Raw genomic sequence first — 27,880 nt, 5'->3', positions numbered from 1 at the left:
AAAACTGGTCATGACAATAAATTTCTTTAATTTTCATAATTCAATTTACCATTACGATTAATGTCACGCTTGTAATTATTTCTATATTTACAATTAAATGTAGGAATGTATTAAGTTTTTTTCCGTCTATATGGGTACAATAAAAATAAAACATATAAAACATTTCTTTTGGTTAGAGCAACAATTCTCATGAGCAGGAAAATTTGGCACAAGCCTTTGGCATTCGTCGACGATGAGCAATATCCGTAAAAATGAAATGGTTATAAACAACAACAGCAACAACAACAGAATAAAAATAGGGAAGACTAGAGAATCTGACTCGTTCTTATTACCTAAGTACTATAATAATTATCTAAACGTAGTATATTTTATATGAGGTAATTGATACTTTAAAAGAACAGTATCTATCGTAAACAACCTTCTACGCACAATTATAAAATTCAACATATTTGGCATATCCTAAGAGCGAGTTGAGATCATAGTTAATATAACTTGTATGAGCTTATTATCACAATTTTAGTAAGTAACAAAACGTTGTACTTGTTTTCTATGGCACATTTGAGCTCAAATAACGAGATCACACTTAGTACTACTCAAGACCACTACTATCAATTCTATTGAATTGTGTCTTGTCCTACATTTTTCTATACATGTACATGTAGAACCCTATAAAAAATCATTTTCTCTCTAACACAGAATGCAAATGAAAGCTAATACGAGTTCCACGAGTCGGAACTGATTGCTACTTTCTTGATATGAAGCTAAAACAATTTTCTACGAGATAGTACTAATAACGTACTATCCAAGCATTGGGGTCAAAATTAGGCAGACGTGGAACTAGTAGGGGAGTGGGAGGGGAGGAAGAGGACGATGAGGGAGGAGCTGAAATGGAGGCAGTAAGTTGAGCAGCGGGAATGTTTGGCGGGCGTCGGCCACAGCGACCGGCGTGGTTGTGCTCGCCGACCAGCTTGTGAAGGGTTCCTTTCTGGGTGTAGGCCTTGCAGCCACAGCCGCCCATGGTACATCGCCAGCGCACAACGCCGGAGCGCATCGTGTGCGCCGCGTAGAAGCTGCGCCCGCGCACCCAGAGCCGGGGCCGCCCGCCTGGCCCCACGCACAAGCGCACGAACTTGTTGTCGTCTAGTGAAACAACCACACGATGTACAGTCAAATATTGGTACTTATTATATTAGACGGTCGGTCAGAGCAACATGCAACAAGCCCAGTGTTAGTCACCCTCGCAAGCATTCACAATAACATGGACAGTGAAAATATGGAAATGTTATATTATAATTTGTTAAAGCACAAAATAACTTCAATAGTGAATCATTACATTACAATGTTAACTAATAAAATACTGCAATGGTAGCTGTATACATAGACAATGTTTGTGTTGTATAAATAAATATAGTAGAATTACTATCAAGATCTACTTATGGGTGAGGTCAAAAAATATTTTCTAAGAAACAATAAACACGCTTATTGCTGTTATTTGTAGACTAAAAAAAATTATTGCTGACTGTCACGAATTTCGTTACCTACTTAAAATGTATTTTGTTTAATAATTACTTAATTATTTTACTTATAAATATTAATTAATATCGTTATGCACAATGAGATCATTATAACATTTCAGTGACTAGATCGATTCTTACTAACAACATACGAAATAACATAATTTTACAATGGCCTGTCCATGCACATTGCTAGAACATAATACAAGCTCACTATTACTATATCAGTCCAATGTTATACCCGCCTTCATGCCCTTGTTACTATCAACAAGCTCTGTACTATAATACTTTCGATCAGACAAAACCGGGTCTAATAAATAATTATAAAAACACCATAGATAAGAGCTACCCTTATCAGACTCGGTCTTAATCAGACACTAAGTTTTGAGGTTACACATTAGTATTTTCTAGCAGTTGGTTAGACTCGTTAGTGGAAGATATATCAGTACTACTCGTCAAGGACAGCCTTGGCCTGAACAGCGAGGTTGGCGTTGGTAAAGCCTCGGGTGGGTCCCCTTTCAGACGGAGGCGCTCCAGCCTGGCTGCCTGTCGGAGGTTCGTGCGAGTGCACGTTGCTCAGTGCAAATATTCTGTCATGCAGCGTGTGCGCATAAGCGCGACAAGTCCGCCGCGTACACCGCCACCGCACCTTGTTTTTCTCCGGGAAAACTTTCTCCGCGTAAAAGGAGAATCCCTCGAGCTTCATGTGCCGCCGCCCGCGGTTCGATATGACGAATTCCACTGTAAAACACCACCACCGTGACTATCAGAAATCCCAAAATGCCATAAGATCATGCATGCTACTGGTGAAATGTTTGCATACAATCGCCACAATACAAATAGATCTTGAATTAGTACAGATAAGCCACATCACAATTAGACCGGATGAGCACCAGAACTGATTTGGGAATGAGGTACGGATTGGGACAGATGAGATGATCTATATAGATTTTGGGAAAGCGAGGAAGATAGTGAGATAGTGCGATGAAATAGACGGCGATTCTTTACCATTATTCCTACCTGTATGCATTTCAGGTATCTAAGGTCACTCTGCTTTCTAGCTTACGAAGTATAATGTTCATTGCATTGCCTATGCACATTGCATGTAGGTAGGTACATTGCTATTATTTTGTGAGTCGCTCAGGATTCATCGTTCACGGTTTACAAATGGTGCATATTGGTAGATTTACAAAGTTGAATAGTAATTTAGCCTCAGTCTAGATTGCTAAACATGATCATCATCATTTTGATAAGTCAGAAAAATAAATTGTGTAAGTAAGAAATACAACTACCTACTTAATTTTATTCTTTAACTTTCTCAAAATAATCATAACATTAAATACTACCATTTTACCAAGCAAGTACTTAGGCGTTTATTATGATCAGAAAATTAAAATAAATTGACAATGTAATGAGCACAAAACATATCGGGTGTGTCGTTCATAATCACATTAAATTCTATCACATGTACTTCATGATATTCTATAGCGAATTGTAAAAAAAATAACATAATCCATTCAGTGATTTAGCCACAGGACTCATTTTTCGTTTTCATAATTTACAACATCATGTGTAAAGCAGAGATAAAGCTAGGAGTATCGAATGTTTTGATCAGTTGACAGCTGTCAGTTTTCAAGGGAGAATTTCAGCTGTTTGTAATGACTGACTTCTATATGGTGTTCTAATTTTCGCACATTTTCATTCTATTTACTTTGTTTGAAAAATGCATTTTTTTATTTTCACGTATTTTTCTTTTTTCTTGGTGTTAATCGACATATATTAACCAGTATATTAACGCATTTAATTTAATGTGATTATGAACGACACACCCGATATAAGTATTGTTTAGTATCGATCAGTTAATTATTGGCAGCGATAGTTTCAATGAGACTCTCTATGCGAGCATGTTCATCGATGACGGGCGCGTGTCGTGCATGCGTGTGGCTGCCGACGCGCGCCACCAGCCGCCCGTCCGTGGTGAGCGCCCTGGCGGGGCAGCCCTGCGCGCGGCCGCGGCACGTCCAGTACACGCGCGCGCCACGCCGCTTGCGCGCCACGTACCCGAACCCGTCCACCACCAGCGAGGGAGCTCCTCGCCGCGTCACCGTGTAACACACCTGCCCCTTGCCAGGCCCTGTCGCAACCAATATTAGTACTCTACCGACAACCTACATCTGCAATCATCAATCTTTGCTCATTCATTAATGTGTTGCTCACCGAGCTGAATGTCGGCCACCAAACCGACATGGATGCCAAACCCAATTAATTTTATTGCGCCTCTAAAAGTTTGGCTTTAACTATGTTTGGTAATAAATGAACTAAGCATCAATTTGAAGTATTTATTGAAATCTTATACACTAACGCACTTACATTAATTGATCACAATGTTCAGACAAACTAGAAAATTGATAACATCGACTAAAATACTCGATGACCATTCATCAACGTCAGTTAGAATCACATTCGTCAGTGCATTCAAGATACAAAACTACATAGAGCAAATACTAAAACCATAATCTTAACAATAACTACGAATCTGGATTATGCTTTGTTTTAAATGGAAGATATTTTGTAATTGGTACAGTTATGTACAACACTGTCAGAAAAGCGACACAGGTGATTTCATCAAAGATAAAAATAAACCGTTCACACTCGTTACATTATAAACAAAATATGGCAGTAAAAAATTATAAAATAAAACCAAAATAAAAGGCCTAAAGAAAATAAAAACGCACACGCAAATGAATGACCAAATCCTAAGAAAACTTATTGCTGTTTATTTCTCGATTGTACATTCCTTATACGGTAGGGCAGGTAACTACTTCGCCTAATTCATATTTCCGCGATATTTTGGACATGTGATTTTCCAAATGATTATGCACTGGGTTGGTTATTCTTAAAACATTATTTTTAGAAGTTATTCTAGCTCGACAGCGTTTTCCGTAGTCCATACATCTCCAAAATGTCCGACCACTTCGCACACTGTCTGTCACAAATATGTAAGGCTCATAGATCAACTGCAGATGACCGCTTTTAGTTTGTATGAAATGAAGATCACTCTTTATATTGCTGTTTAATGCTCCCATAACTGAAAAATAATGGTTAGTTAGTAAGTGCCTACAAATTTTCCATGAACTAACAATTCAATAACATTTATAATATTTGGGTATTAAAACAAGTATTCTCTTTTTAATATTATTTATTTCATTCAAAATTTACAATTTTGTGCCAGATTTTATCCTCATAGTAACTCCTCAAGACTGTAATATTTTCCATGCTTTATTTTCTACATATGATTTATGTTTTAAAATAAATTATAATAAAACATCATTCCAATTGTAGATACAATTCCTGTTCCATTCATAAAAACTGAGATTAAAATGCTATAAATTAAATTAAGACCTTCTTCAATACGTACTTACAAATAATTCTGTAGTAGTAATTCTGTAGTAGTAATTCTGTAATAGTAAATACAAACTTGACATATTACACAATTCAATTTTGACTTTTCATACAAAATTAGCAAAATTGATTAAGGTTCTTGATAATCACAATGCATCTGCATTAAACTTAATTTATAGGGGTCTAACCCACTTAAACCTTTCTCATTATATTTATCGGTTGTATTCCAGTCCATCTGGATGTGTACTGGGATTTGCCATAAGTATATGACATGCAGCGTTTAACTGCATATCTTAGTTACTGGGTACTTATGGTACTTACTACCTTATGGTTTAGCAATACAGTTTATCATTCTATCAAGCTTATATCACAAATGACAGGACTGAACAGTTTAAGCAATCTAGGTTTATCTATCTGTGTGGCTGTTAGCTGATAGCTGTAACCAAATGCAAATACGTACCTTATTTCTTACCTATATATATTTAAAATTAAGATATTACCAAAGTAATCTCCAAGAATTTGCTACTCTAATTGCTGTTTTCAATGACATTATATAGATTTCTAAGATATTAAACATTAGCTTCAACATTAATTACTTCAGCACTAACATTAGATTGGTTATTGAAATCTGCAGTCTGTCTCGGCTTGACTCAATTGAACCGTTTGAGTGATATAAATGTGTTCTGGAGTGAGATTATGCTTGTAAACTTTTCGCTTTACCGTTTATATATTTTACAACACACAAACCATACCCATAGCCTACCATAAGTCATTCATAAGATGTAAAGAACAATTTGTATCAAGGGGTCATAAAAAGCTTTAATCTTGAGTTACACAAGTGACTTGAATTACGAACCCAGTGACCTGGTCATTAAATGTTCTTCTCATTCAATAAGGATTTCAACTTGAGGTTCACTGCATGGATATTTTGAATAGTAGATAGTAAAATATAAAATGGGTATCCATTAAAATGAAATACATACCAACCCTTGCTCTATGAATAATTATATTCTATATTAATATTATAAAGCTGAAAAGTTTGCTTGTCTGTATGCGCCAATCTCAGGGAGTATTGGTGTTGATTTGAAAATTTATTTCAGTGTTAGATAGCCCATTTATAGAGAAAGGTTATAGGTTACTTTTTATCTGGCTCTGTGCAGACGTTCCCACGGGATGCGGGTGAAACCGCAGTAGCTAATATAGAAAATAAGATTATATACATGCCAGTTGTGTACTTCATATTTAATATCCAGAGCTTATAGCTTTTCAGTGGTGTGCTTTAGTTTTAATAGTTATGTTAGTACATATGTTAAAAGCAATAAAGTTAGTAATGTACCCAAGTAGTAGTGTTAGAGCTACCAATAGTTCAGACTCAATGCTGTAATGCAACTATTTCTTCTGTAGTTAATAATTGACATGAATGTTATATAATTATAACCCTATTAGATATATATATTGAAGTATTTTCAGACTGCTGTAAGGAAATATAATAGTTGATTTTAAGGAATCTCTGTATTTAGCAGAAACACTTGATTAAGTTTAGATAATATGTAACATGATTATTTTGTAAATTAATATCCTGACTGGTGCATAAATAAATTAGTAAAACAGAAAATAAAATGCTTACTTGTATCCAATGATTTAATTTCATTGAAATTATATACTATTAGTTCAATCATTTTACAATGTTTATATGAAGGTACCAATTTAAGGGTTAAACACTTGTCATGCAAATGATTAGTATTAATCACGAAATTAAAATAAACTTTGTAAAAACATAGATTATTTAATAGAAGTTCAATGTGTACTACCCACCTCACGAAATATTTTTTAGATACTACATGCTTACATCCTGATGTGATGCTGACTACAATAAACATTTATCACAGAAACATTTAGAGTAATTAGACTAAATAGTGTTCACCTACTACGGATCTTCGCAGTCGCAAATTCATCATTCTACACAAGAAACAACCATAGCAAATAAGAGACCTAAACATTGGATTCAATTTATAGGTTATGTTTACTAGCTGCCAAATAGTGCGTGGAAAACATGTTTATTATAAGAAAAACTACATGAAACACGTATGTGTTACCTATATGATGCAATGCAAGGCTTTTTAGCGACAATTTAGTAGTAAAACAGATAAGAACGTAATATATGGTACTCTAGTTGACAACCTGCATTCGTTTACATGTCGTGTTACTTTCCCTAGTGCTCAGAAATCAGAATAATAAATTGGTACATACCACATTGATATTCAGCATGTAACACACTTTTTATCACATAATCACAAAATATAATCACTATTTAGCACACCAAACATTTTATATCATCACGTAAACACCTCCTAATATGAAATGATGACATGTCTAGAATTATCACGAGATTTGTATCCAGAACTTTAACACTGCAGTCCACCGGTAGTTATCTATTAATTATACGACTGTATGATTAATAAAAAGCACAACAAACTTTTAATATTTCCCAAAATAGTAAACAATCGTCGAGTGACACAATTGCAACCATAGATTCCACGGCGTTAAGACGGACAACCACAAATAACGGAATCACGTTCCGCAATACGCAAACATGTTATTTTCAGGAAAGGACATCAATCTATTTTTAGATCATATAATTTATAAAACCGACTTTTCCTAAAAAGGAAATAATATTTCCGATATCTAGTGTCATTTACATTGATGACTCGTTTTTGATAGGTTATTTTATTGCGGTTTCACTACACTCGTTTTGGTTATCGTGTTTCTTGGATCCAAAACCTTGTACATTTGATACTGTAACCCTCTGCATTGATGTTTAGTCATTTTAAATATTTTTAGTGAAATTATAAAACATGCTATATGTATTAAAACAAAATAGGTTTTTATTCGTGCGAGTGATACGGAACGCGCTAAACGTTTTCTTTATCATGCTTTCTTACGTGCATGCACAACTTTTCCATAAATTAAAATCGATATTTGGCGTTAATTGAATTCAAACCCATGTTAGAAAAAAATATATAGAATTGAAGATCACAATAACTGGCGGTATTCCTGTCTTTTTTTATTGCCATATTTAAAAATGCCATCGAGTTTGTAACCGTATCGAAAGAGGGCGCTTTATTAAATATAAGTTTGAATTTTTAGTAACTATCGTATCGGTCCCTTTAAAAAAACTGAAATTGTGAGATGATTACCATCAAAAATGTTACATTTATGTACGTGGATTTATCTACTCTAAACTATCTGTCTCCATAGCAGCATAACTAAGAATAGGTATGTAATTAAGTAGGTTGTGGGTTTTTTTTTTTAATGAAACAACTTATAAAAATAAACTTTATTTTTTATTGATAAAATAACGCGGCTTTTACACCTTTAATTTAACACATTCATTTAGGTATGGTACATAACATACAGCTGTAAGTGTACAAAACATAGTGATGGTATTAAATAATTCGAGTATTAACATGAGTCGTTCACGAACATTTTAAGTTCAACTAGCTTCCGCTCGCGGTTTCACCCTCGTCCCGAGATAACTACTTCCCCGTAGCCAGATACCAAACCAAAGCCAGTAGCCAGATACCAGTGACCAAAACTATTCTAGCAAGTCCTTCTGCTGGGTCTAATATACCTTCTCTCTCAGCTTGAACGGTTCACTAACTTTTGAGTAATGAGTACTACTGTATAACTAACATGACTCCTTTAGTACATGTAGAATGTATTTTCATTTTCATACCTACTTTATCAAGTTCAATGTCAACATTAAATATGTTTTAAGAATAAAATACGTTAATAGTGTCGGTGAAAATGGGCCATGTAACTTTCTACCTGACAACATTTTTTAAATAAAATGTTTTGTTTTTTTAATTTAGATAACAATTTAAACTATACATAAATATTTGTACCTGTGTACCAACCAATACGACGTTTACAGTTGCTTAATCACCTAAATTACACATTAGCAACGCCCTCTAGCGAACCAAATAATAGAAACCAGAATGTTGTTAGATATTTTCTTGCCGTGCGGTGTTTCCCATTTGAACACATATTTAATAAATCCTATACGTATATAGAAAAAAGTGTAAGTATCAACAGCTGAACCGATTTGGCTGAAAAGCTTAACTAACCCGAGGGAATGTCATAGGACTTTTTATTATCATCCAGGTAGGTACGGTAGTAGTCCCTAGGGCCATACCAGATACGTAAACACTCAAACAAACATACAAACTAGCTCAATACATAACATTCATTGTATCAAATATTTTATTTAAGTATTTGTAGAACATAGGCTCAGATCAAAGATTGATCTGAGAACATAGGTATCGACAAAAGTACAAATTAAAAATTACTTAACTTTGGTGCATACCTACAAACAGTCCTACTTATAATTTGAAATTCGTTTCATCATAAATGCTTAGGAAGGTGCTTGGATGGATACTTGTAGTGACATCTAGTGAGTAACAAGGTAATCATTTTAAAAGCCGGGTGAAGGTATAAACAAAAATTGAACCCGTTATCGGCCATTATATTGTTCAGCTGATTGGAATACCTATGGAAGGTAATAAAGAATATTACATACATATTTACACTCAAGAAACGGCGGAAAGCCGTACCTAACCCTTTCTAAAAAGTCGGTAAAAACTACTAGTGGACCGAATACAAAAAAAATATTTTACCAGTATAATGTTCCATTATCCCCGATTAACATATGACTGTATTTTATCCGGAACGAGAATTAGTGATACCACCCGAAGCACGGTTACTATAGTATATTGGCTATCGTAGAAAATCTCGTCTCGCAACAGGGTCGCAACTCGCAGCATTAACTATTATATAATCTGTGGCATTACGCTGAGCGAGGGCTGAACTTGACCGTACTGTGTGCTTGTGATACGTACTGCCTGAACATATTTGATTATTTTTGATTTTTATTGAATATATAGGTGATCTTCACACTGCCCCGCATCACGCTGCATCTTGCGTGTCGACGCACCTACGCGCGTTCCTGCGGGAGTGCAGATCTGCATCATCGTGCGGGTTTTTCGCGCACTCACGCGCGTAGGTGCGTTTTGTAAATTCACGCACGGCGACTTCCATTTTCAAATATACACGTCACGCCCATTCAAAATCACGCGCGGCACTGCGGGATCAGTGTGCCATACCTTGCGTCTCGCCCCGCACCTACGCGCGGAGGTGCGTGTTTCTCCGCATGTATGTGCGTGATCTGCATGAACGCGCGTGGATGCATTTTCAGTGTGTTGGACTATGCGTGTTTTCCATACAAACGGAGATATTTCCATACAACGGAAAAAAAACGCATCCACGCACTACGCTGCATCATGCGGGGCAGTGTGATAATCGCCATACACTTGCATGCGTCTCCAATCACACAAGTACATAGTTTATCAGTTGTGTTAGCACCCATAACACAAGTTAATAAATAACTTACCATGGGGCTAACCAACCGTGTGTGAAAAAGGTGTCCCGACATTATTTATTTACAAACGTATTTACATCCTATTTTTCAGGCAGGCTAATCTGATGTTAAATGTGAATTTATGGGTTGGGATGGACGGCGAGTTATACCATTTCTGATCAGTTCAAATTTAAGCAGTCGGTTCAACAGCAATTTCAATTCAGTAGAACGTCGAGCTGTCGACAGATCGAGCAGTCAGTGTATTTACACTTGACTAAATCAGTCGTCTATTAGGTTTCTCAATGATTTAATGAAACCTACCTTCCTAAATGCGATTACACATGTCTGAATTTAGTGACTTACCGTCAGTTGCACAAAGCTCCATTAAAGTTAAAGCTTCTTTAAATCTACTGCTGGCTCTTTCTTTGTCAACAAGATAAAAGTGTTAAGGTGAGTTCAGTATAAACTACAACATTTACTTGTAACAGAACAACGAGCCGCTCTATGAGATGTTCTATTGTATCATCCTTTTACGAACAAAACGTCGAGCACGCTCGCCTGTTTGTTACAAACCAACGAGCATATTGGTGTAACATTTCGTCGAGCCAAGTGCGACACGCGACTTGTAGGTCCGACATTTCATAAAGAATGAACGCAAGATACAACGAAATTTAGGTAAATGCACACTCGCTGTGAGCAATTACCCGTAACATAACGCCGAGAATTCGCACGAATGTTACATGTTACTTTACATGGAAATGCTTTGGAGACTGAGCTTATGCCTGTATTGTACCATTCGCTAGAACGTTACATTACACAGAAATGCTCCAGAAAATGTTGTAGTCTATACTCATCTTTTGCAAAAGATTTAATGAAGCTTTAAGTTTAATGGAGCTTTGTGCAACTGACGGTAAACCATTTAGATTAGACGACTGAATTTAGTCAAGTGTAATAAGCCCTTTAGGCTGGCGACTGCTTGACCGCATGATGAAAATTCACTGTGCTGTCGACCGCCTGAATCAGTTGCAACTGCAAGAGCGGTTCATGTATGTGCTTCCATAGAACTCTACAGTACACTGTGCAGTCGCAGCTGGAAACTGTCGCTTCAAGCGGTCCGTGTATTGCTGGCCTTACTAGATGTTTCAGAAACAGTGACGTCTCGCCTACGCGTCATTCAGAAAAGCTCCATAGAACTTCATAGCTATGACCGTTTCGTGACGTGCGTGTTGGCGGGTTGGTCAGCGTAGCTGTATAATCAGCCTGACGCAGGGAGGGAAACAGTGCTCGGCCGACGGTCAGTGCTGACCGTACGTCCAGGCCCGGTTCTCCTAATTTTTCCTTAGCGACATACGATTCAGATTCGAGTGACCCGCCGAGTGGCGGCTTCACTGCGAACACAAAGGCGGCTCGCAGTGTGCTCGTGAGGACCGTGGACGAGCCGTACTCACTTGCAGGTTGATACCGTATCTGATACATTACGTGCTACACTTCTAAGTGAGTACCCAGCTTAAGACGTCCTTTGTGTATGATAAAAAAAAATTGTGTATGCAGCCATTGTGGAGAAATTCACCAAAAACTTATTCCGCTGGGCGAACGTTGTCCTGGCGGAACTTTTTTGAATCCATAGACTTAAGAAGAAAGAGATGTGTCCAAAAATTAGTGTGTATTTGTGTATAATTGTTTATGTAAAGCTGGGTACTCACTTACCAGTGTAGCACGTAACGTATCAGCTACAGTATCGTCCACGGTCCTCACGAGCACACTGCGAGCCGCCTTTGTGTTCGCAGTGAAACCGCCACCCGGCGTGTCACTGCGAGCTTACAGCGCTCCACGCGCGAGCGGCTTGCAGCGGGCTCGTGCCTACGTACTCACTTATACCGTATCTGATACGTTACGTGCTACACTGCTAAGTGAGTACCAAGCTTATGAATGAAATCAGTGCCATAAACTTCGGAGAAATTCAAGTTTCCGCTACGCGAACGTTTGGTCATTAGCTAGTTTTCATATAATGCGCTTTACATAGAGAGCTGTAGATGCCCGATATGGTTAACCCTAGAACCCTACCTGGGGTGCTGGAGAACCCCACGGAACTTTATTTTGGATTTTTCACTTATTAATTATATTCACACAATTTTGCGTTTCAGTGTATTTTATCCTAGTGGTACCCGCTCTAGACCTATCAGTCGCCCGGAGTTCGCCGCTGCGTGTAGACGTGTGTACTTGTGCTGTGGGGTGCCTGGTCACCCCAGTGTGGGGAAATCGATATTTTTATTTAAACATTTATTTAATTCAATAATAGTATTTTTGGAGTAATTTATGCAATCTATGTAACCAGCCCCCCTAGCCAAATGACATTTTAGGGTTTAGCGACAAGTTCACAAATTCCGACGAACTTTTCTCAAAGAATTGGGACTTGGGCTAATATATGAACACTTGGAAAATCGTTTACAACAAACCCCAAGTTTGAGGAGGGATGTAAAGGAGGTCATTGCAGGTATCCTGAAAAAAGATGTGCCAGCAGCAAGGGCCATGCCTGACCATCAAAAACAAGGACGATGTAGAATGTGCCCCAGGAATAAAGACCGGAAATGCAAGACCAGGTGCAATAAGTGCCAAATCCCTATTTGCTTGGAGCACCAAATAAAAGTGTGCCAAAAATGTTCTTGTTAATAAATTTTATTAATTTTATAAGTTGATTTGTGATCTCAATCGTTTGTTGCCCGTGGTACTACCAATAGTACTACCAGTAGTACCACGGGCAATTTTCTCTTCCCGTAGTACTACCAAGCGATCTGGTAGTACCACGGGCAACAAAAAACTGCCCGTGGTACTACTGTCAATATTATAGGTTTTTTCAACCCTTTTGTTGTCACAGTTGATATGGTCATCCTAGAAAGAGAATTGAAATATATATATTTTTTTGAATGTTGATAAATTTTGGTACTATTTCGTAAATAGATCTGGTAGTTGTGAAATTTTTCATTGCTCAAAATTGACAAGAGTGAATGACAAATTTCACAACTACCAGATCTATTTACTGCTAGAAAAATAATAATAATAATAAGCCCCGCAGGGCATCTGAGGCGGATGACGGGGAGTAGCGACCCCGCGGGGCTATATATCCGAGTGCTCCAGGGAGACGTTTGTTGCCCGTGGTACTACCAATAGTACTACCAGTAGTACCACGGGCAAATTTTTCTTCCCGTAGTACTACCAAGCGGTCTGGTAGTACCACGGGCAAGAAAAAACTACCCGTGGTACTACTGTCAATATTTTAGTTTTTTTTCAACCCTTTTGTTGTCACAGTTGATATTGACATCCTAGAAAGAGAATTGAAATATACATTTTTTTAATGTGGATATATTTTGGTACTGTTTCGTAAATAGGTCTGGTAGTTGTGAAATTTTTCATTGCTCAAAATCGACAAGAGTCAAAAACACTTAGTTTTTTTTTTCACAAATCAGAATTATATATCTACTTACGTTTTTCGTTTTATTTATATTAAGTAGATAAGTATTATATTAAGTAGGTAGTGTTATTCATTAAAATTATCGACCGCATTGAGTAGGTATTGATATGAACATGTAAGGTGATCTTCACACTGCCCCGCATCACGCTGCATCTTGCGTGTCGACGCACCTACGCGCGTTCCTGCGGGAGTGCAGATCTGCATCATCGTGCGGGTTTTTCACGCACTCACGCGCGTAGGTGCGTTTTGTAAATTCACGCACAGCGAGTTCCATTTTCAAATATACACGTCACGCCCATTCAAAATCACGCGCGGCATTGCGGGATTCAGTGTGCCATACCTTACGTCTCGCCCCGCACCTACGCGCGGGGGTGCGTGTTTCTCCGCATGTATGTGCGTGATCCGCATGAACGCGCGTGGATGCATTTTCAGTGTGTTGGACTATGCGTGTTTTCCATACAAACGGAGATATTTCCATACAACGGAAAAAAACGCATCCACGCACTACGCTGCATCATGCGGGGCAGTGTGATAATCGCCTAAGTTATGCTGTCCTAGTACTTTACTTTTTTGGTTCGGCCGTCTTCTGTAAATTAGATTTAAAACGTACTTTGCGTTCAGCGCAGATAGTGTAGCTTCCTAACAGTGAAAGAATCATAGGATTTGACGCAATTGGTGCACTTCTCAAATTATACATCATGCTCAAATGGTGCACTTCGCAACTGGTGCTCTTCTCAAATAAATTTCTTTGTTATAATTTATTTTGGAGTAGGTGACTCTTTCTTACATATTTTTTTTTGTTATTATTGTTTGACTTTTTATATTACTTTTAAAATTTTTCGATTTTTTAATTTTGAAAAATCATGAGCCTAAAATAAATATTTGTATGGGATAAGGGCAGGAGGATTGTTCAGACTTCTTGGTCGTTTCCTCATTTCTTTATCTTTATTTTTCTTCCTGCCATGACGGGTTTCGCTTTTGTTTTTCACTTCTCTTTGGGAAAGTCAAAAAATTGGTATCGCCCGCGGCTCGTCGCGCGATAAAAATAAGAAAAACCCATAAAAGCCTCGCTAGAAGTGCTGTCTGTTAGTGCCTCGATCACCCGGACTCGTGAAAAGACAATACGAAGCAAGTGCAGAGAAAGTGTCCCGCTGGCCGGCCGGCATTTCGAGTGTCCCGTCGTCGGCAGACTGCCTTCCTGTCCACTTCCCTGTTTCCCAGGTAAGTTTGCCTTTTTCACCTACATTGAGGGTCACGGGGTTTCAACGGGGACTTCAACGGAGTTTGCAGTAACGCCAGCAATTTCTCCAGCGAGGCCCATCCATTCTTCTTTTGGTGCCTCCTGTGAGGAACGAATTTCCTCACAAAATCTCGTAAATACTAATATTTCTTAGTAATATTTTCTCAAAATAATATTTCCTATCGAGTTTTCGATCTGTTCCACTCGCAAAACTTCTTATACCTAAGAGTATTGTTGCTGCATTCGCCGTTGATCTCTTATAAGTAGTTCGTAGTGACAGTTGTGCTCGAAGGATTTTATTTTAACTATAAACCAATCAGTTAACTTTTTCTTTCTTCATTCAGTAGTCTCTGAGCAAGATGGAAGTAGAATTGAAATCTTTGATTAAAGAACGCGAGTATGCGTTCAAAAACATGCAAATTATTTACGACTTAGTTAAAAGTTGCCAAGAAAGTAAAGCAAAAATATCTACTTTCAAGGCCAGATATAAGTCAATAGAAAAAATTCGCGATACTTATGTTGAAGTCTGTAAAGAAATTGATAAAATACAATTAAAAATTAATCCGAAGTTCGTAATTGATAATCTCGTTTTGGTGTCGTTTGACGAGTTATATTACGCGGCCGTTGAGTTTGCCGATTCGCTAGACTCTAGTTCGTGTGCGCCACTGGCAGTAGCATCTGGTACACAATCATCGATTGCTGCTGTAAAGCTGCCTAAGTTGAAAATTCCAAAATTCGATGGCCAGATTGAAAATTGGCAGACGTTTAAAGATAGTTACGAGCCATTAGTGCATAATAACGCCTCGTTATCCGATATAGAAAAATTTCATTATCTAATTCCATGTTTGTCCGGCAGTGCGTTGTCGCTCACGAAAGGCGTTCCTATTACATCAGCGAATTACGCTGTAGTATATAACGCGCTCATCAATAGGTTCGACAGCAAGCGCATTCTCGCGACAACTTATTTAGAGAAATTATTTAAATTGTCCCCAATTCAAAAACCATCGTTATCGAATCTATCCGAATTAACCAATACACTGTATGAAAGTGTCAATGCACTTCGTGCTCTAAATATTAATGATTTAAGTGAATTTATTTTATTTTACATTGCGTCTCGACCTCTTGACTTTGACACTAGGCGAAGGTTCGAGTTAGAGAATAAGGACGAACTTCCCACGTTCAATAACTTTCTGGCTTATTTACAAAATTATATAAAAGTTCTGGAAGTAAGTCAGCCACCCGCGTTAGCTTGCTCTTCTAATTTTGATAAATTTAACGTTCGAACTAATAAGGTCGAAAATCATGATCGTCCGCGAACGTCATTAATTTCCTTAAATATTAAGCAACCTAACTCAAATAATACCAAGTCAAACCAGATAATATGCGTTTGTTGCAATGAAGGTCATTCTGTGTACCGTTGCGGAAAGATGCATTCAATGTCGGTTGATCAACGCCGAACATTCGTTAAAGATTTGCGTCTATGTACTAACTGTTTGCGTCCTGGTCACGATAGTGTTAACTGCAAATCAAAGTCGTCTTGCTATATTTGTAACGAGAGACATAATACACTGCTGCATATCGAACGTCAAAGTAAAGAAATACAGGCGGGTGATTCAAAGGTGACTGAGAGAGCGGGTTCAAGCACCACGCTTACCTGCTCATCTACAACAACTGAACCGTTCAAGAGTACAAAGATCTTAGGTACTGCTGTAGTGCGCTTGCGTCACTCAGATGGTTCTATGCAGTATGCTCGTGCGCTCATCGACAGCGGGTCGATGGATTCGTTGATCACAAATGAGTGCGCACGCAGATTAGGTTTGCGGATTAGAAAATGCAACTTAACCGTGTCTGGGCTTGGTCAAAATTTCGTTAATATCAAGGGTCACACTGTTGGTTCGATAATACCTCGGTTGAGTGAGTCACCACAGTTTGACATCTCTTTGGTAGTTTTACCAAAGATTGCGGGAATGATGCCTTCGTCATCGCTGCCGATGTACGTCAAGGATCATTTCGCACACTTAGATCTCGCCGACTGCGATTTCTATAAATCGGGTCCGATCGATCTTTTATTAGGAGTTGAGTGTTTTGACCAGATATATACTGGCTCTCGTTACACTCCCGGTCCCGGGTTACCCTGCGCGTTATCGAGTGTATTCGGCTGGGTGATAACAGGTCAGTTTCTTCATGACACGTCAACTCGTACACCAGATCAATCCGTTACGTCACTCGTCGCGTTATCCAGTGCGCTCGACGATACCGTTCAACGGTTCTGGGAGTCTGAGGAGCCGTCGAAATGTAAAATTTCCGGCCCTAAAGACGAAGTTCACGAAGTTTGTGAACAGAAATCCGGTACCTATCGTACTCCGGAGGATAGGTATTTAGTTCCTTTGATGTTAAAGGATAATGCCCCTTCCCTTGGCGATTCTTCTCGCCACGCTTTAAAGCGATTTCTCCACCTAGAGAAACGTTTATGTACTCGACCTGAGTTTAAAACGGAATATCAGGATTCCATGGAGCAGTACAAAGACTTGGGACATATGCAGCCTATTGATTCTTTGTCTACTGCTCAGTATCTTATTCCGCATCACTGCGCCGTGCGTCCAGAAAGTACTACGACACGACTGCGTGTAGTCTTCGACGTCAGTAGTCGGACTACGAATAATTACACGTTGAACAATATTGTTCATACAGGACCTAAACTTGAAATCGATATAGTCGATTTAGTTACAAAGTTTGGCTTTTATAAAATTGTTCTTCTTGCTGAAGTTTCTCCTGTTTGTAACATTTACAGGCAGATTCAGTTCAGGCCTGCACAAAAGTGCTTTCAGTATACTTTATGGCGAGACAGTCCTACCGAAGCTCTCGTAGAATATGAGCTCAACATAGTTGCTTATGAAGTAACGAGTTTGCCTTATTTATCTTGGGATGATGCTATTTCTCAATATTTAGCCAAACAATGGCATTCGCCTGCCACGAATTTATTAAGTTTGAAAAGTATAATCTTACCGCGGCTAGTCATACCTCCGGATCTTATTGATATCTACTTAGTAGGATTTTGCGACGGTTCGTTAAAAGAATATGAATGCTACGTGTATTTATGCGCTGTTACATGTACGAATTCTACTGTAACGCATCTATTTATAGGAAAGTCTAGAGTGGCTCCTACAGTGAATAGGCTCGAGCTAAGCAATGCTTTGCTTCTAGCGCGTGTGCTATCTCACATGTATAATCTGTTAAAGGATAAAACTCCTATTCAAAGTAATCGTGCTCATTCTTATAGCAGTAGTACGCTCTCTTGGATTAATACTAATCCTCATTCACTAAAAATGCATGTAGCTAATCGTGAAATCGTTATCACAGAATATTTACATTCTCGTCAAGTTCAAGATGTAAATACAACTTTAATTTCTAGACATTCCATTTTTATGAAACATCAAGGAACTTTAGCCTGGTGTTTTCGCATTATTTCTAATTTTAAACGTCCCAAACAAAATTGGGACACTTCTCCTCGTTCTAGCGCTGAACTTAATAAGTTATTGAGAACTCTGGTTCAGTATACTCAAAGTCAATATATGACAACGGAATTTAATCCAGTGCTTGATAAGCAACAAGGTTACAAATCTATTCAAAACCTTTCACCGTTTATAAATGAGGACGGTTTGTTGCGAGTGGGGGGACGCATTGGTGAGGTTTACTTACTCACATCTACGTTACACCCTCTGCTTTTACCTAAACTAAGTCCACTGTCTCCAATGATAGTTAAACATTTTCATTTAAAGTATCTTCACTGCGGTCCTAGAACATCGCGATCGTTGAGTCAACATAACTTCTGGATAATCGGATTTGCTTCTCGTCGCGATATGTGTTATTATGTTCTAACCGCTTGTCGTAAAAATTTCTTAGGCGCGAATAAATGTCTCAAAGAGTTCGTTAATGAACTTTATAAAAATAAATCTGCTATAATATACAATGGCTTAGCTTGTCTTCAAATCGTCTTTTGGCGAGCTTGGCAACGTGATTATCTTCACACACTTCAACAAAAGGACAAATGGTTTCAAATCGCGCCTAATTTAAAAGATAACGATTTAGTCATCGTCAACGAACCAAATCTTCCACCTTTGCTCTGGAGATCGGCTCATATAGAACAAGTGCACCCAAGTGCCGATAATATTGTTAGAGTTGTTACTCTCCGAGCTGCTAATGGCAAGACGCTTCGACGACCTATCGTCAGGGTCTGCCTTTTACCAATTCATTAATTTATGTTAGATATAATTCGAGCAATATCGATCTCAGTAATTTATATCGTATTGCTCATTCTTAGAAGTTAAGTTTTAGTTTAACATACATATATCTTTCGAGCATAGCTTCCGTTGCGTTCGGCTTATCCGTGAAACCCATGTGGCTTTCAAGTGGGGGGAAATGTTCAGACTTCTTGGTCGTTTCCTCATTTCTTTATCTTTATTTTTCTTCCTGCCATGACGGGTTTCGCTTTTGTTTTTCACTTCTCTTTGGGAAAGTCAAAAAATTGGTATCGCCCGCGGCTCGTCGCGCGATAAAAATAAGAAAAACCCATAAAAGCCTCGCTAGAAGTGCTGTCTGTTAGTGCCTCGATCACCCGGACTCGTGAAAAGACAATACGAAGCAAGTGCAGAGAAAGTGTCCCGCTGGCCGGCCGGCATTTCGAGTGTCCCGTCGTCGGCAGACTGCCTTCCTGTCCACTTCCCTGTTTCCCAGGTAAGTTTGCCTTTTTCACCTACATTGAGGGTCACGGGGTTTCAACGGGGACTTCAACGGAGTTTGCAGTAACGCCAGCAATTTCTCCAGCGAGGCCCATCCATCATGCGGGGCAGTGTGATAATCGCCTAAGTTATGCTGTCCTAGTACTTTACTTTTTTGGTTCGGCCGTCTTCTGTAAATTAGATTTAAAACGTACTTTGCGTTCAGCGCAGATAGTGTAGCTTCCTAACAGTGAAAGAATCATAGGATTTGACGCAATTGGTGCACTTCTCAAATTATACATCATGCTCAAATGGTGCACTTCGCAACTGGTGCTCTTCTCAAATAAATTTCTTTGTTATAATTTATTTTGGAGTAGGTGACTCTTTCTTACATATTTTTTTTTGTTATTATTGTTTGACTTTTTATATTACTTTTAAAATTTTTCGATTTTTTAATTTTGAAAAATCATGAGCCTAAAATAAATATTTGTATGGGATAAGGGCAGGAGGATGATGATGTATATAAAAATATTTGAAATAAGTTCGGACTTTGACTGTTTGCCTACTCGCTACAGCAGCGTAGCGAGTGTTTCAAAACTTAGAATCCTGAGCGATAGCGAAAGAATCAAAAGAGCACAAGGTGAAAAATCTTTGCACTCGAGTGCAACACGTAACTTTTTATCAAATACCGGAGTTAAAAAGTAAACCTACCAATCTCGGAATTTCGATGCAACTGCTCTCCCCGTGTACCAAGACAGCATAACTTACCTGAGTATTCCAATGTCCAGACGGAAATACTGACCAAGTACCAGGATAGCATAAAATACATCAATTAAGGTGATCTTCACACTGCCCCGCATCACGCTGCATCTTGCGTGTCGACGCACCTACGCGCGTTCTTGCGGGAGTGCAGATCTGCATCATCGTGCGGGTTTTTCACGCACTCACGCGCGTAGGTGCGTTTTGTAAATTCACGCACAGCGAGTTCCATTTTCAAATATACACGTCACGCCCATTCAAAATCACGCGCGGCATTGCGGGATTCAGTGTGCCATACCTTGCGTCTCGCCCCGCACCTACGCGCGGGGGTGCGTGTTTCTCCGCATGTATGTGCGTGATCCGCATGAACGCGCGTGGATGCATTTTCAGTGTGTTGGACTATGCGTGTTTTCCATACAAACGGAGATATTTCCATACAACGGAAAAAAACGCATCCACGCACTACGCTGCATCATGCGGGGCAGTGTGATAATCGCCTAAATCCCACGAGATCAAGGTATTCAATTCTGATTTGTGAAAAAAAAAAAACTAAGTGTTTTTGACTCTTGTCGATTTTGAGCAACGAAAAATTTCACAACTACCAGATCTATTTACGAAATAGTACCAAAATATATCCACATTAAATTAAAAAAATATATATTTCAATTCTCTTTCTAGGATGACAATATCAACTGTGACAACAAAAGGGTTGAAAAAAACCTAAGATATTGACAGTAGTACCACGGGTAGTTTTTTCTTGCCCGTGGTACTACCAGACCGCTTGGTAGTACTACGGGAAGAAAAATTTGCCCGTGGTACTACTGGTAGTACTATTGGTAGTACCACCAAACTTTGTTATTATGTTATTTTCCAAAAATAATCTCATTTTTACTTTGGGGTACTCGAGCACCCTGTAGTAAAATAGGATGGTAAAATAGGTGGAGGGTTTAAGGGTTAAAACTGCTATTACGATCATGTGATTCAATTTCTATTCGATTTTGACATTAACTTATCGGGCCCCAGACTGAATCACACAAAATCAGGCGCGTACCGTCAGCATGTGTCCCTTCGTCCAGCATACTCACCATGGAATCCTGATATTTCATGAATGTCAAAAAACTGTTCTGAAATAGTGCTAAATAGTGCCCAAAGGAAAAAAATAGTGCTCTTGTACTTGCGAAGTTATAGCCATAGTTCGATGAGTATGCTGGACGAAGGTTTCGCCCAGCATACTCACCTCCGTCCGGAGAATCTGTATACGCTTCAAACATAATTCATACTTCAAAAAATAGTTCCCAAATAGTGCCAAACGGTGCCCAAAAAGAAAAAACAGTGCTCGAATAACTTCGGAGTTATAGGCTTCGTTCAGTGAGTATGCTGGGCGTAGGTTCTACGCCCAGCATACTCACCTCAGTGCGCGAATATCGAACGAGCTATAGGTACAATTTACGTCTCAAAAAATTGTGCTTGAAATAGTGCCCAATATCAGTCCAATTTTTGCTTGACTTTTGACCTAGAAAACCATTAAATTTGATTGTAAACTTCTACATACTAACGTAAAATGGGGTACAGTCGTCGACACATGTTTTTGGACAAAAATATTAAACTTTCTAATTGTAGACTTCATGTTATTGGAAATAATTATGGTATTTTCTCACATGTCAAAAACTTTCGATTAAATGCATTATTATATATTTTATAAATAATAATAAATGAATGAAACTTTAAGCGTAAACGAAGTCTATTACTTCATTGCATTGTGTTTGTCTGAATAAAAACAGTCATTTGCAGCCAATAAAATTAATATCTTGAAAAATTGTAAAAAGGAAATTATACAGTTTCTTTTTTTATATATGTTGCAGGCAAAACTTATAACTAGTCAAAACTAGTACTGTGACATAGTTATACAAATTTTTAAAACTCTTTCCAATAGTTTCATCAATGAAAGGTTTAGCAATAAAAAACATTTTAATTACTTACGTTATTTATTACTATTTAAAGGGCCAAAGTAATCAGAATTCTAGTTAACTCGCGCTTCGCTTTGTGACACAAAATGGACCCTTATCACCTTCAAAATACAGATCAGTCTTGTCTAATAATCGTAAGATGTTAGGGCAGCGCCATCTAGTATTTAAACTTATACATATTCATTTGCGTCGCGGGCGCCGCGCGTCGTAAGCCCCATACCTATTGACCGTACGTGCATCCATTACTGCCACACTATATTGAACTTTATCACATGAGGAATACAGGTCAATTCCGTAAACGTTGTGGTACCGTCCTTGATCCGGAAAATGATTATTTTGAATAATTTTGTCAGTTGTAATGTAAGCATTAATAACAGCAACTTTATTTTTCATGCATGATTTACTTCATTTGATATCTTAATCCTTCAAGCGCCGTGATCTAGACAAAATATATAAAATCATTGTTCCTAGCTACCGGGGACCACCATCCCATGCGACGCGCGAAGGCTTAATCATATTATTATAAAGTATTATTAAAATAATGTGTAATTAATAATATTGCGATTCTAAAGTAAATACTCCCTTACATAGACAATTAATAATTTACACAAGACAAAAATTGTTAGAAAGAAAGTTAATAATATTGTATTCGACTGTACTCAATGTAATGTATGTAGAAGTTTACAATCAAATTTAATGGTTTTCTAGGTCAAAAGTCAAGCAAAAATTGGACTGATATTGGGCACTATTTCAAGCACAATTTTTTGAGACGTAAATTGTACCTATAGCTCGTTCGATATTCGCGCACTGAGGTGAGTATGCTGGGCGTAGGTTCTACGCCTGAACGAAGCCTATAACTCCGAAGTTATTCGAGCACTGTTTTTTCTTTTTGGGCACCGTTTGGCACTATTTGGGAACTATTTTTTGAAGTATGAATTATGTTTGAAGCGTATACAGATTCTCCGGACGGAGGTGAGTATGCTGGGCGAAACCTTCGTCCAGCATACTCATCGAACTATGGCTATATCTTCGCAAGTACAAGAGCACTATTTTTTTCCTTTGGGCACTATTTAGCACTATTTCAGAACAGTTTTTTGACATTCATGAAATATCAGGATTCCATGGTGAGTATGCTGGACGAAGGGACACGTCAGCATAGCTGTTTGCGCGTTCATAGACTTGCACAGATATATGCTAATATCTTCGTCGAGCATTGTTTCCAGCCTAAGGCCTTTGCCACACTTGACGGAAATTCCGTCGCCGAACTTCGCGGCGGACGCCAATACAAATGTTATTGATACCTGCGAAGATCAGAGACGGAATTTCCGTCTACTACGGGAAAGATCCAAGAGCTAATTTGGTTTAGCTTAGTGCGCATTGCTAACACAGATTTCAACGCGTGCAGACAAAAACCATGGGAACGAGTACAGAAATATGAAAAGCTGTGTAAGCTATGCGAGCAAAGCTAAACTTAGCTAATCTCTTGGTCTGCAACCCGCTTTACGTTACAAGCGATTGCGCATAGGTACACCCGCGGTTCCATCAGGATGGTGAAAAATACCAGCAGTGTAATTTTAAGATACCTACCTAATGACCAGTTACCCAAAATAAACACCATCCTGATGCAAACAATATACGAACCCAGAAGTACCTACGCGATCGCACAACTAGGTACCTAACCCAATTTGCACCTACCAACCGCCTGACACTCGCGTCGCATACTATAACGCAGTGGCAGGTAACTCATACTTACGTAATGAATCTGCACAGCACTACATACATAGCATACAAATTACCGTACAGGCCACACGCAAAAAATAAATGCGTGTAATACCCACTTACCAAGTACCTCACAATCTTACCTTTACCAGATATCGCGACCTTTTAAACATTACCAATAACTTAACCTGAAAACCTTACCTCTTTGGAACCATTTACCAATCAAAACCATACCTTTCAAAACCTTTACCAAACCAAGTACCTTTACCTCGTGTCAAAGGAGACGTTTCAAGTCTGAAACGCCACCTTCAATATACATACCTGTAACCTTAAATAGCTATTCAATAATTCTAATCTAAACTACTTAAAGCTAACTTACAAATTTCATTTCTACGACTAATAGTAAACTTGGTGACCCATTGGTAACTACTTTCTTTGGAATAAACGACAGTCACCAAGTTCTATGAACGAGACAGCTTGTCAAAGTTAAACTTGGACGAGCTGCCTTTACAAAAGGAAGTTGCAAACCTACCTTGTGCATCTCCTACAGCTCCACCTTCGCCGCCTCCAGTTATATTGCCATCGCCTGTTGTTGAACCATCAAAGCCTGAGAAATAATAAGAGATTAGCATACAAGCTCTGTAAAGGAAATATTTATTACTCCATCATACAACCCAATTACCTGTCATTTCCATATTAGAGTCATCTTCGCCAAAGTTCGTTTCCTCATTGTTAGCGCCGTCATCGTCATCATCCCACATACTTTCGTTAACAAATTCGGGTTCCATTTTGGGTGCCACAGCGTTGTTTTCGTCCTCATCAGGTATCGTAACAAATTCCTCTTTCGCTGATCCTGAAGGTCCGGCTTCTAATGGGTCCACACATTTTCGTTTCGCAGGTCCACTTTGTGAAGATGACGAATTATTTGATGCTATTGATGGCCTATTTGGTCGCTTAACCGCTACTGGAGTGGAGGAGGGCTTAGAATCTAAATCAGTCTCTAACTTAGTCATAACAGATTGCCTTTGTTGTGACGACCTCGGGCCTGGCCTGGAGGTCGGCTTTGGTTTGGATGGCGTGGAACTTTCTTCATTTTGATTTCCGGTTAGACCTTTAACTTGAAGCTGTTCCGCGGTACTAATAAACGATGCTAATTCTTCTTGCTTAACATTAACTTCACCTTGGTACATAAACTGTAATAAGTCTCTTAACGCTGAATGACTAACATCTTTTAAAAATACTGAAACAAGAGAGAAATCATTAATAAACAGTAAAATACAAGAACTTACAAAAGGTTTACAGATTGCAATCTTACCTATGGGATGTTGAGTTGGGTTCATTTTGAACATTTCTTGAAAATAGGGAGAACATACTGATAAAACTAATTTGTGTGCCTGTAATAATCTGCCTTCGGCAGCCAGCGTTACGTCTACTAAATCTCCACGCGACAGCAGGCCGTGAAAGCCTGCTGACATATTCGCGTGGAAATTGTTCCAACATAGTGAAAATTGTTCGTCCGACGCCATGATGGCGGCGACCCCGAGAGGAACCTGAAACCAGAAATACAAATATTGAGTAATGTCACACACACACCACAACAAAAAATTTGTATAAAACAATAATCACTGCCAAATATTTACCTATCCTAAACTTTGTACTTTATAATTCCGATATTAGAAACATTTGAAAAAATAATAAAACAATGTTTCTAATTAAGCACTGCACACTCTCATCCCACGTCCTCCCCGTTTGAGCGCTGTTCACGATATGATGACGCAAACGCGACGTATACTGTGTCGTCACAAGGGGCCAATTTGCACGATGAATTGCACGAAATGTATTTTTGAAATTTATGGGACTAATTTCTATAATTTCTTAGGTTTTGTAATAGATTTCAATTGTGCTTAAGTTTGCACGTAAATTAAAGTTACATGATCAAGATAATACTGCATATTTTGAGTTATCCCGATTTTGGTAAATTGGTATATTTTATGTTGGTGTAGTAGCACGACGGCGTCATGTCTCTTTTAACCGATTTTGTTAAAAAAGTAAACTCGTTTGGTTCCATTATCTTGTTTTGATGTTTGGTGGTTTCGCATACATACGGTAAATCAAGTCACTTTAAAGCTTTAATTTAACCTAAAAAAGATACAATCATATTTTAACATTTTCAAAGTACAAGAACAAGTATATTTCAGTAAGATGCGGGTTCTAATTATATATCTATTATTAAATAATGATTAGTTATTTCAACAATATTTTATCTACATAAACGATAAATTCTAATTATTAATTTTTATTGCGACTTGTACCCAATTGCGATTGACTTTTAAGTACTTCTTCCTTGCTAAGGTGGCTACTTAGATTGGTGCTATGGTTGGTGAACTACATAATGAATTGTAGTAGAAATTGGACATTAATTTATTGAATACTACACCAGTTCCAAAAAAAAAATGAAATCGGAGTAAAACAATTTTAAAATTTCAGTATAGTTCAGCAGAATGTTGTCAGTGAGTGTTTTTGTAAAACGTGTGATATAATTTAACATGTGTTCATGCGACTTATCACTGCAAAGACAGAGATAAAGATATTTCTGTTTCAGAAAAAGGAACAAGATATTGATTTCGACCTTATGGCGCAGCAACAAAGTTCTAAATTGTATAATTTATACTGGATCACGATTTAGTGTTACCAGCAAATAGAACTTTTTCCCAATTTGTGCATTTATTAATTGTGATTTTGTCTTTCGTGCAACACGATTTTCACAAACCGAAATTTCAAATTTGATTTTGAAAATAGAAAAAGGTTTTAATTGAAAATAAATAAAAAAGAACGTTTAAGTTAAATTAGGTACTTAGAGTTTCTGTTAATCTGCTAAACGCTAAGCAAACGCTGTAGGTACACACGTGCAATGTTCCGTAAGAGAGTTCAATGAGAAAATTACGTACCTAGGTAGGTGTGTTTCACAAATACCTACTCTTAGTTTTCTGATTCTGCCATGTTTTCCAAAACCTAATGGATTTTAGATGTTATAAAATTAAATACGATTATATTTTAACTAATTTTATCTATGTACTTACTGGCAACTCCGTATTAAGATGCTGTCATTATTGTATTAATGTTGTCACTTTGGTAGGGCTGGCGTGCGATCCTTTTGAAACGATCGATTTTAAAATCGACTCGAATCAAAAACAAAAAATCTAAGTCTAAATTTGATTTTAGAGATTGTTTTCCAAGAATCTATCTTTAAAAAAAAATTGCATTGTAAGTTTAAATTGAGTTGTATGAGTTCCTCTTCATATAGACGTACCATTTTTAATAAAACTGTGAGTGTAAGTTAATATTTAGGGTTCCGTACCTAAAGGGTAAAATGGGACCCTATTGTTTTCGCTTCTCTGTCCGTTCGTCCATCTGTCACCAGGCTGTATTTCATGAACCGTGATAGTTAAAGCTGACATTTTCACAGATGATGTGTTTTTGTTGCCGCTATGACAACAAATACTGGTAAACTAGAACTAAATAAATATTTTGGGGAGCTCCCATAGGTACAACAAACGTGATTTTTTGTCCGTTTTATAAATAATGGTACGGAACCCTTCGTGCGCGAGTCCGACTAGCACTTGGCCGTTTTTTTCTTGTTTAGTTAATAGTTATATCTTAGTTTTCGTTTTTTTGT

At 38.0% G+C, this 27,880-nt stretch overlaps 2 protein-coding genes across 7 annotated transcripts in view; both read right to left on the bottom strand.

The window, feature by feature from the left end:
* Positions 1-26,005, bottom strand: part of LOC124634364 (modifier of mdg4-like) — a 486,707-nt gene extending 460,702 nt beyond the window's left edge. For all 5 annotated transcript variants that reach the window (XM_047169925.1, XM_047169927.1, XM_047169924.1 and 2 more), the window contains exons 1-4: positions 25,845-26,005; positions 25,520-25,754; positions 24,887-25,444; positions 24,737-24,811 (exon numbers count right to left, since the gene is read on the bottom strand). In XM_047169925.1, the coding sequence (XP_047025881.1) occupies positions 24,737-24,811; positions 24,887-25,444; positions 25,520-25,730 (844 nt within the window). In that variant the 5' untranslated portion in view covers positions 25,731-25,754; positions 25,845-26,005. The remainder of the gene's footprint in view (positions 1-24,736; positions 24,812-24,886; positions 25,445-25,519; positions 25,755-25,844) is intronic.
* Positions 12-7,869, bottom strand: LOC124634369. 2 transcript variants are annotated; one of them, XM_047169937.1, is made up of 2 exons: positions 7,167-7,745; positions 12-1,140 (listed from the first exon to the last, which is right to left on the bottom strand). In XM_047169937.1, exons 1-2 carry the CDS (start codon positions 7,182-7,184, stop codon positions 838-840), a joined length of 321 nt encoding a protein of 106 aa, XP_047025893.1. In that variant the 5' UTR covers positions 7,185-7,745; the 3' UTR covers positions 12-837. The 2 variants fall into 2 exon arrangements, 1 of the variants encoding a protein (XP_047025893.1); XR_006984851.1 differs by lacking the exon at positions 12-1,140 and adding an exon at positions 3,563-3,648 and having other exon boundaries at positions 7,167-7,869.
* Positions 26,006-27,880: the final 1,875 nt, after the last annotated feature.

This window comes from Helicoverpa zea, chromosome 11 (genome assembly GCF_022581195.2).
Source record: "Helicoverpa zea isolate HzStark_Cry1AcR chromosome 11, ilHelZeax1.1, whole genome shotgun sequence".
Classification (NCBI taxonomy): domain Eukaryota; kingdom Metazoa; phylum Arthropoda; class Insecta; order Lepidoptera; family Noctuidae; genus Helicoverpa; species Helicoverpa zea.
This window is presented reverse-complemented; position numbering and strand designations above follow the sequence as displayed.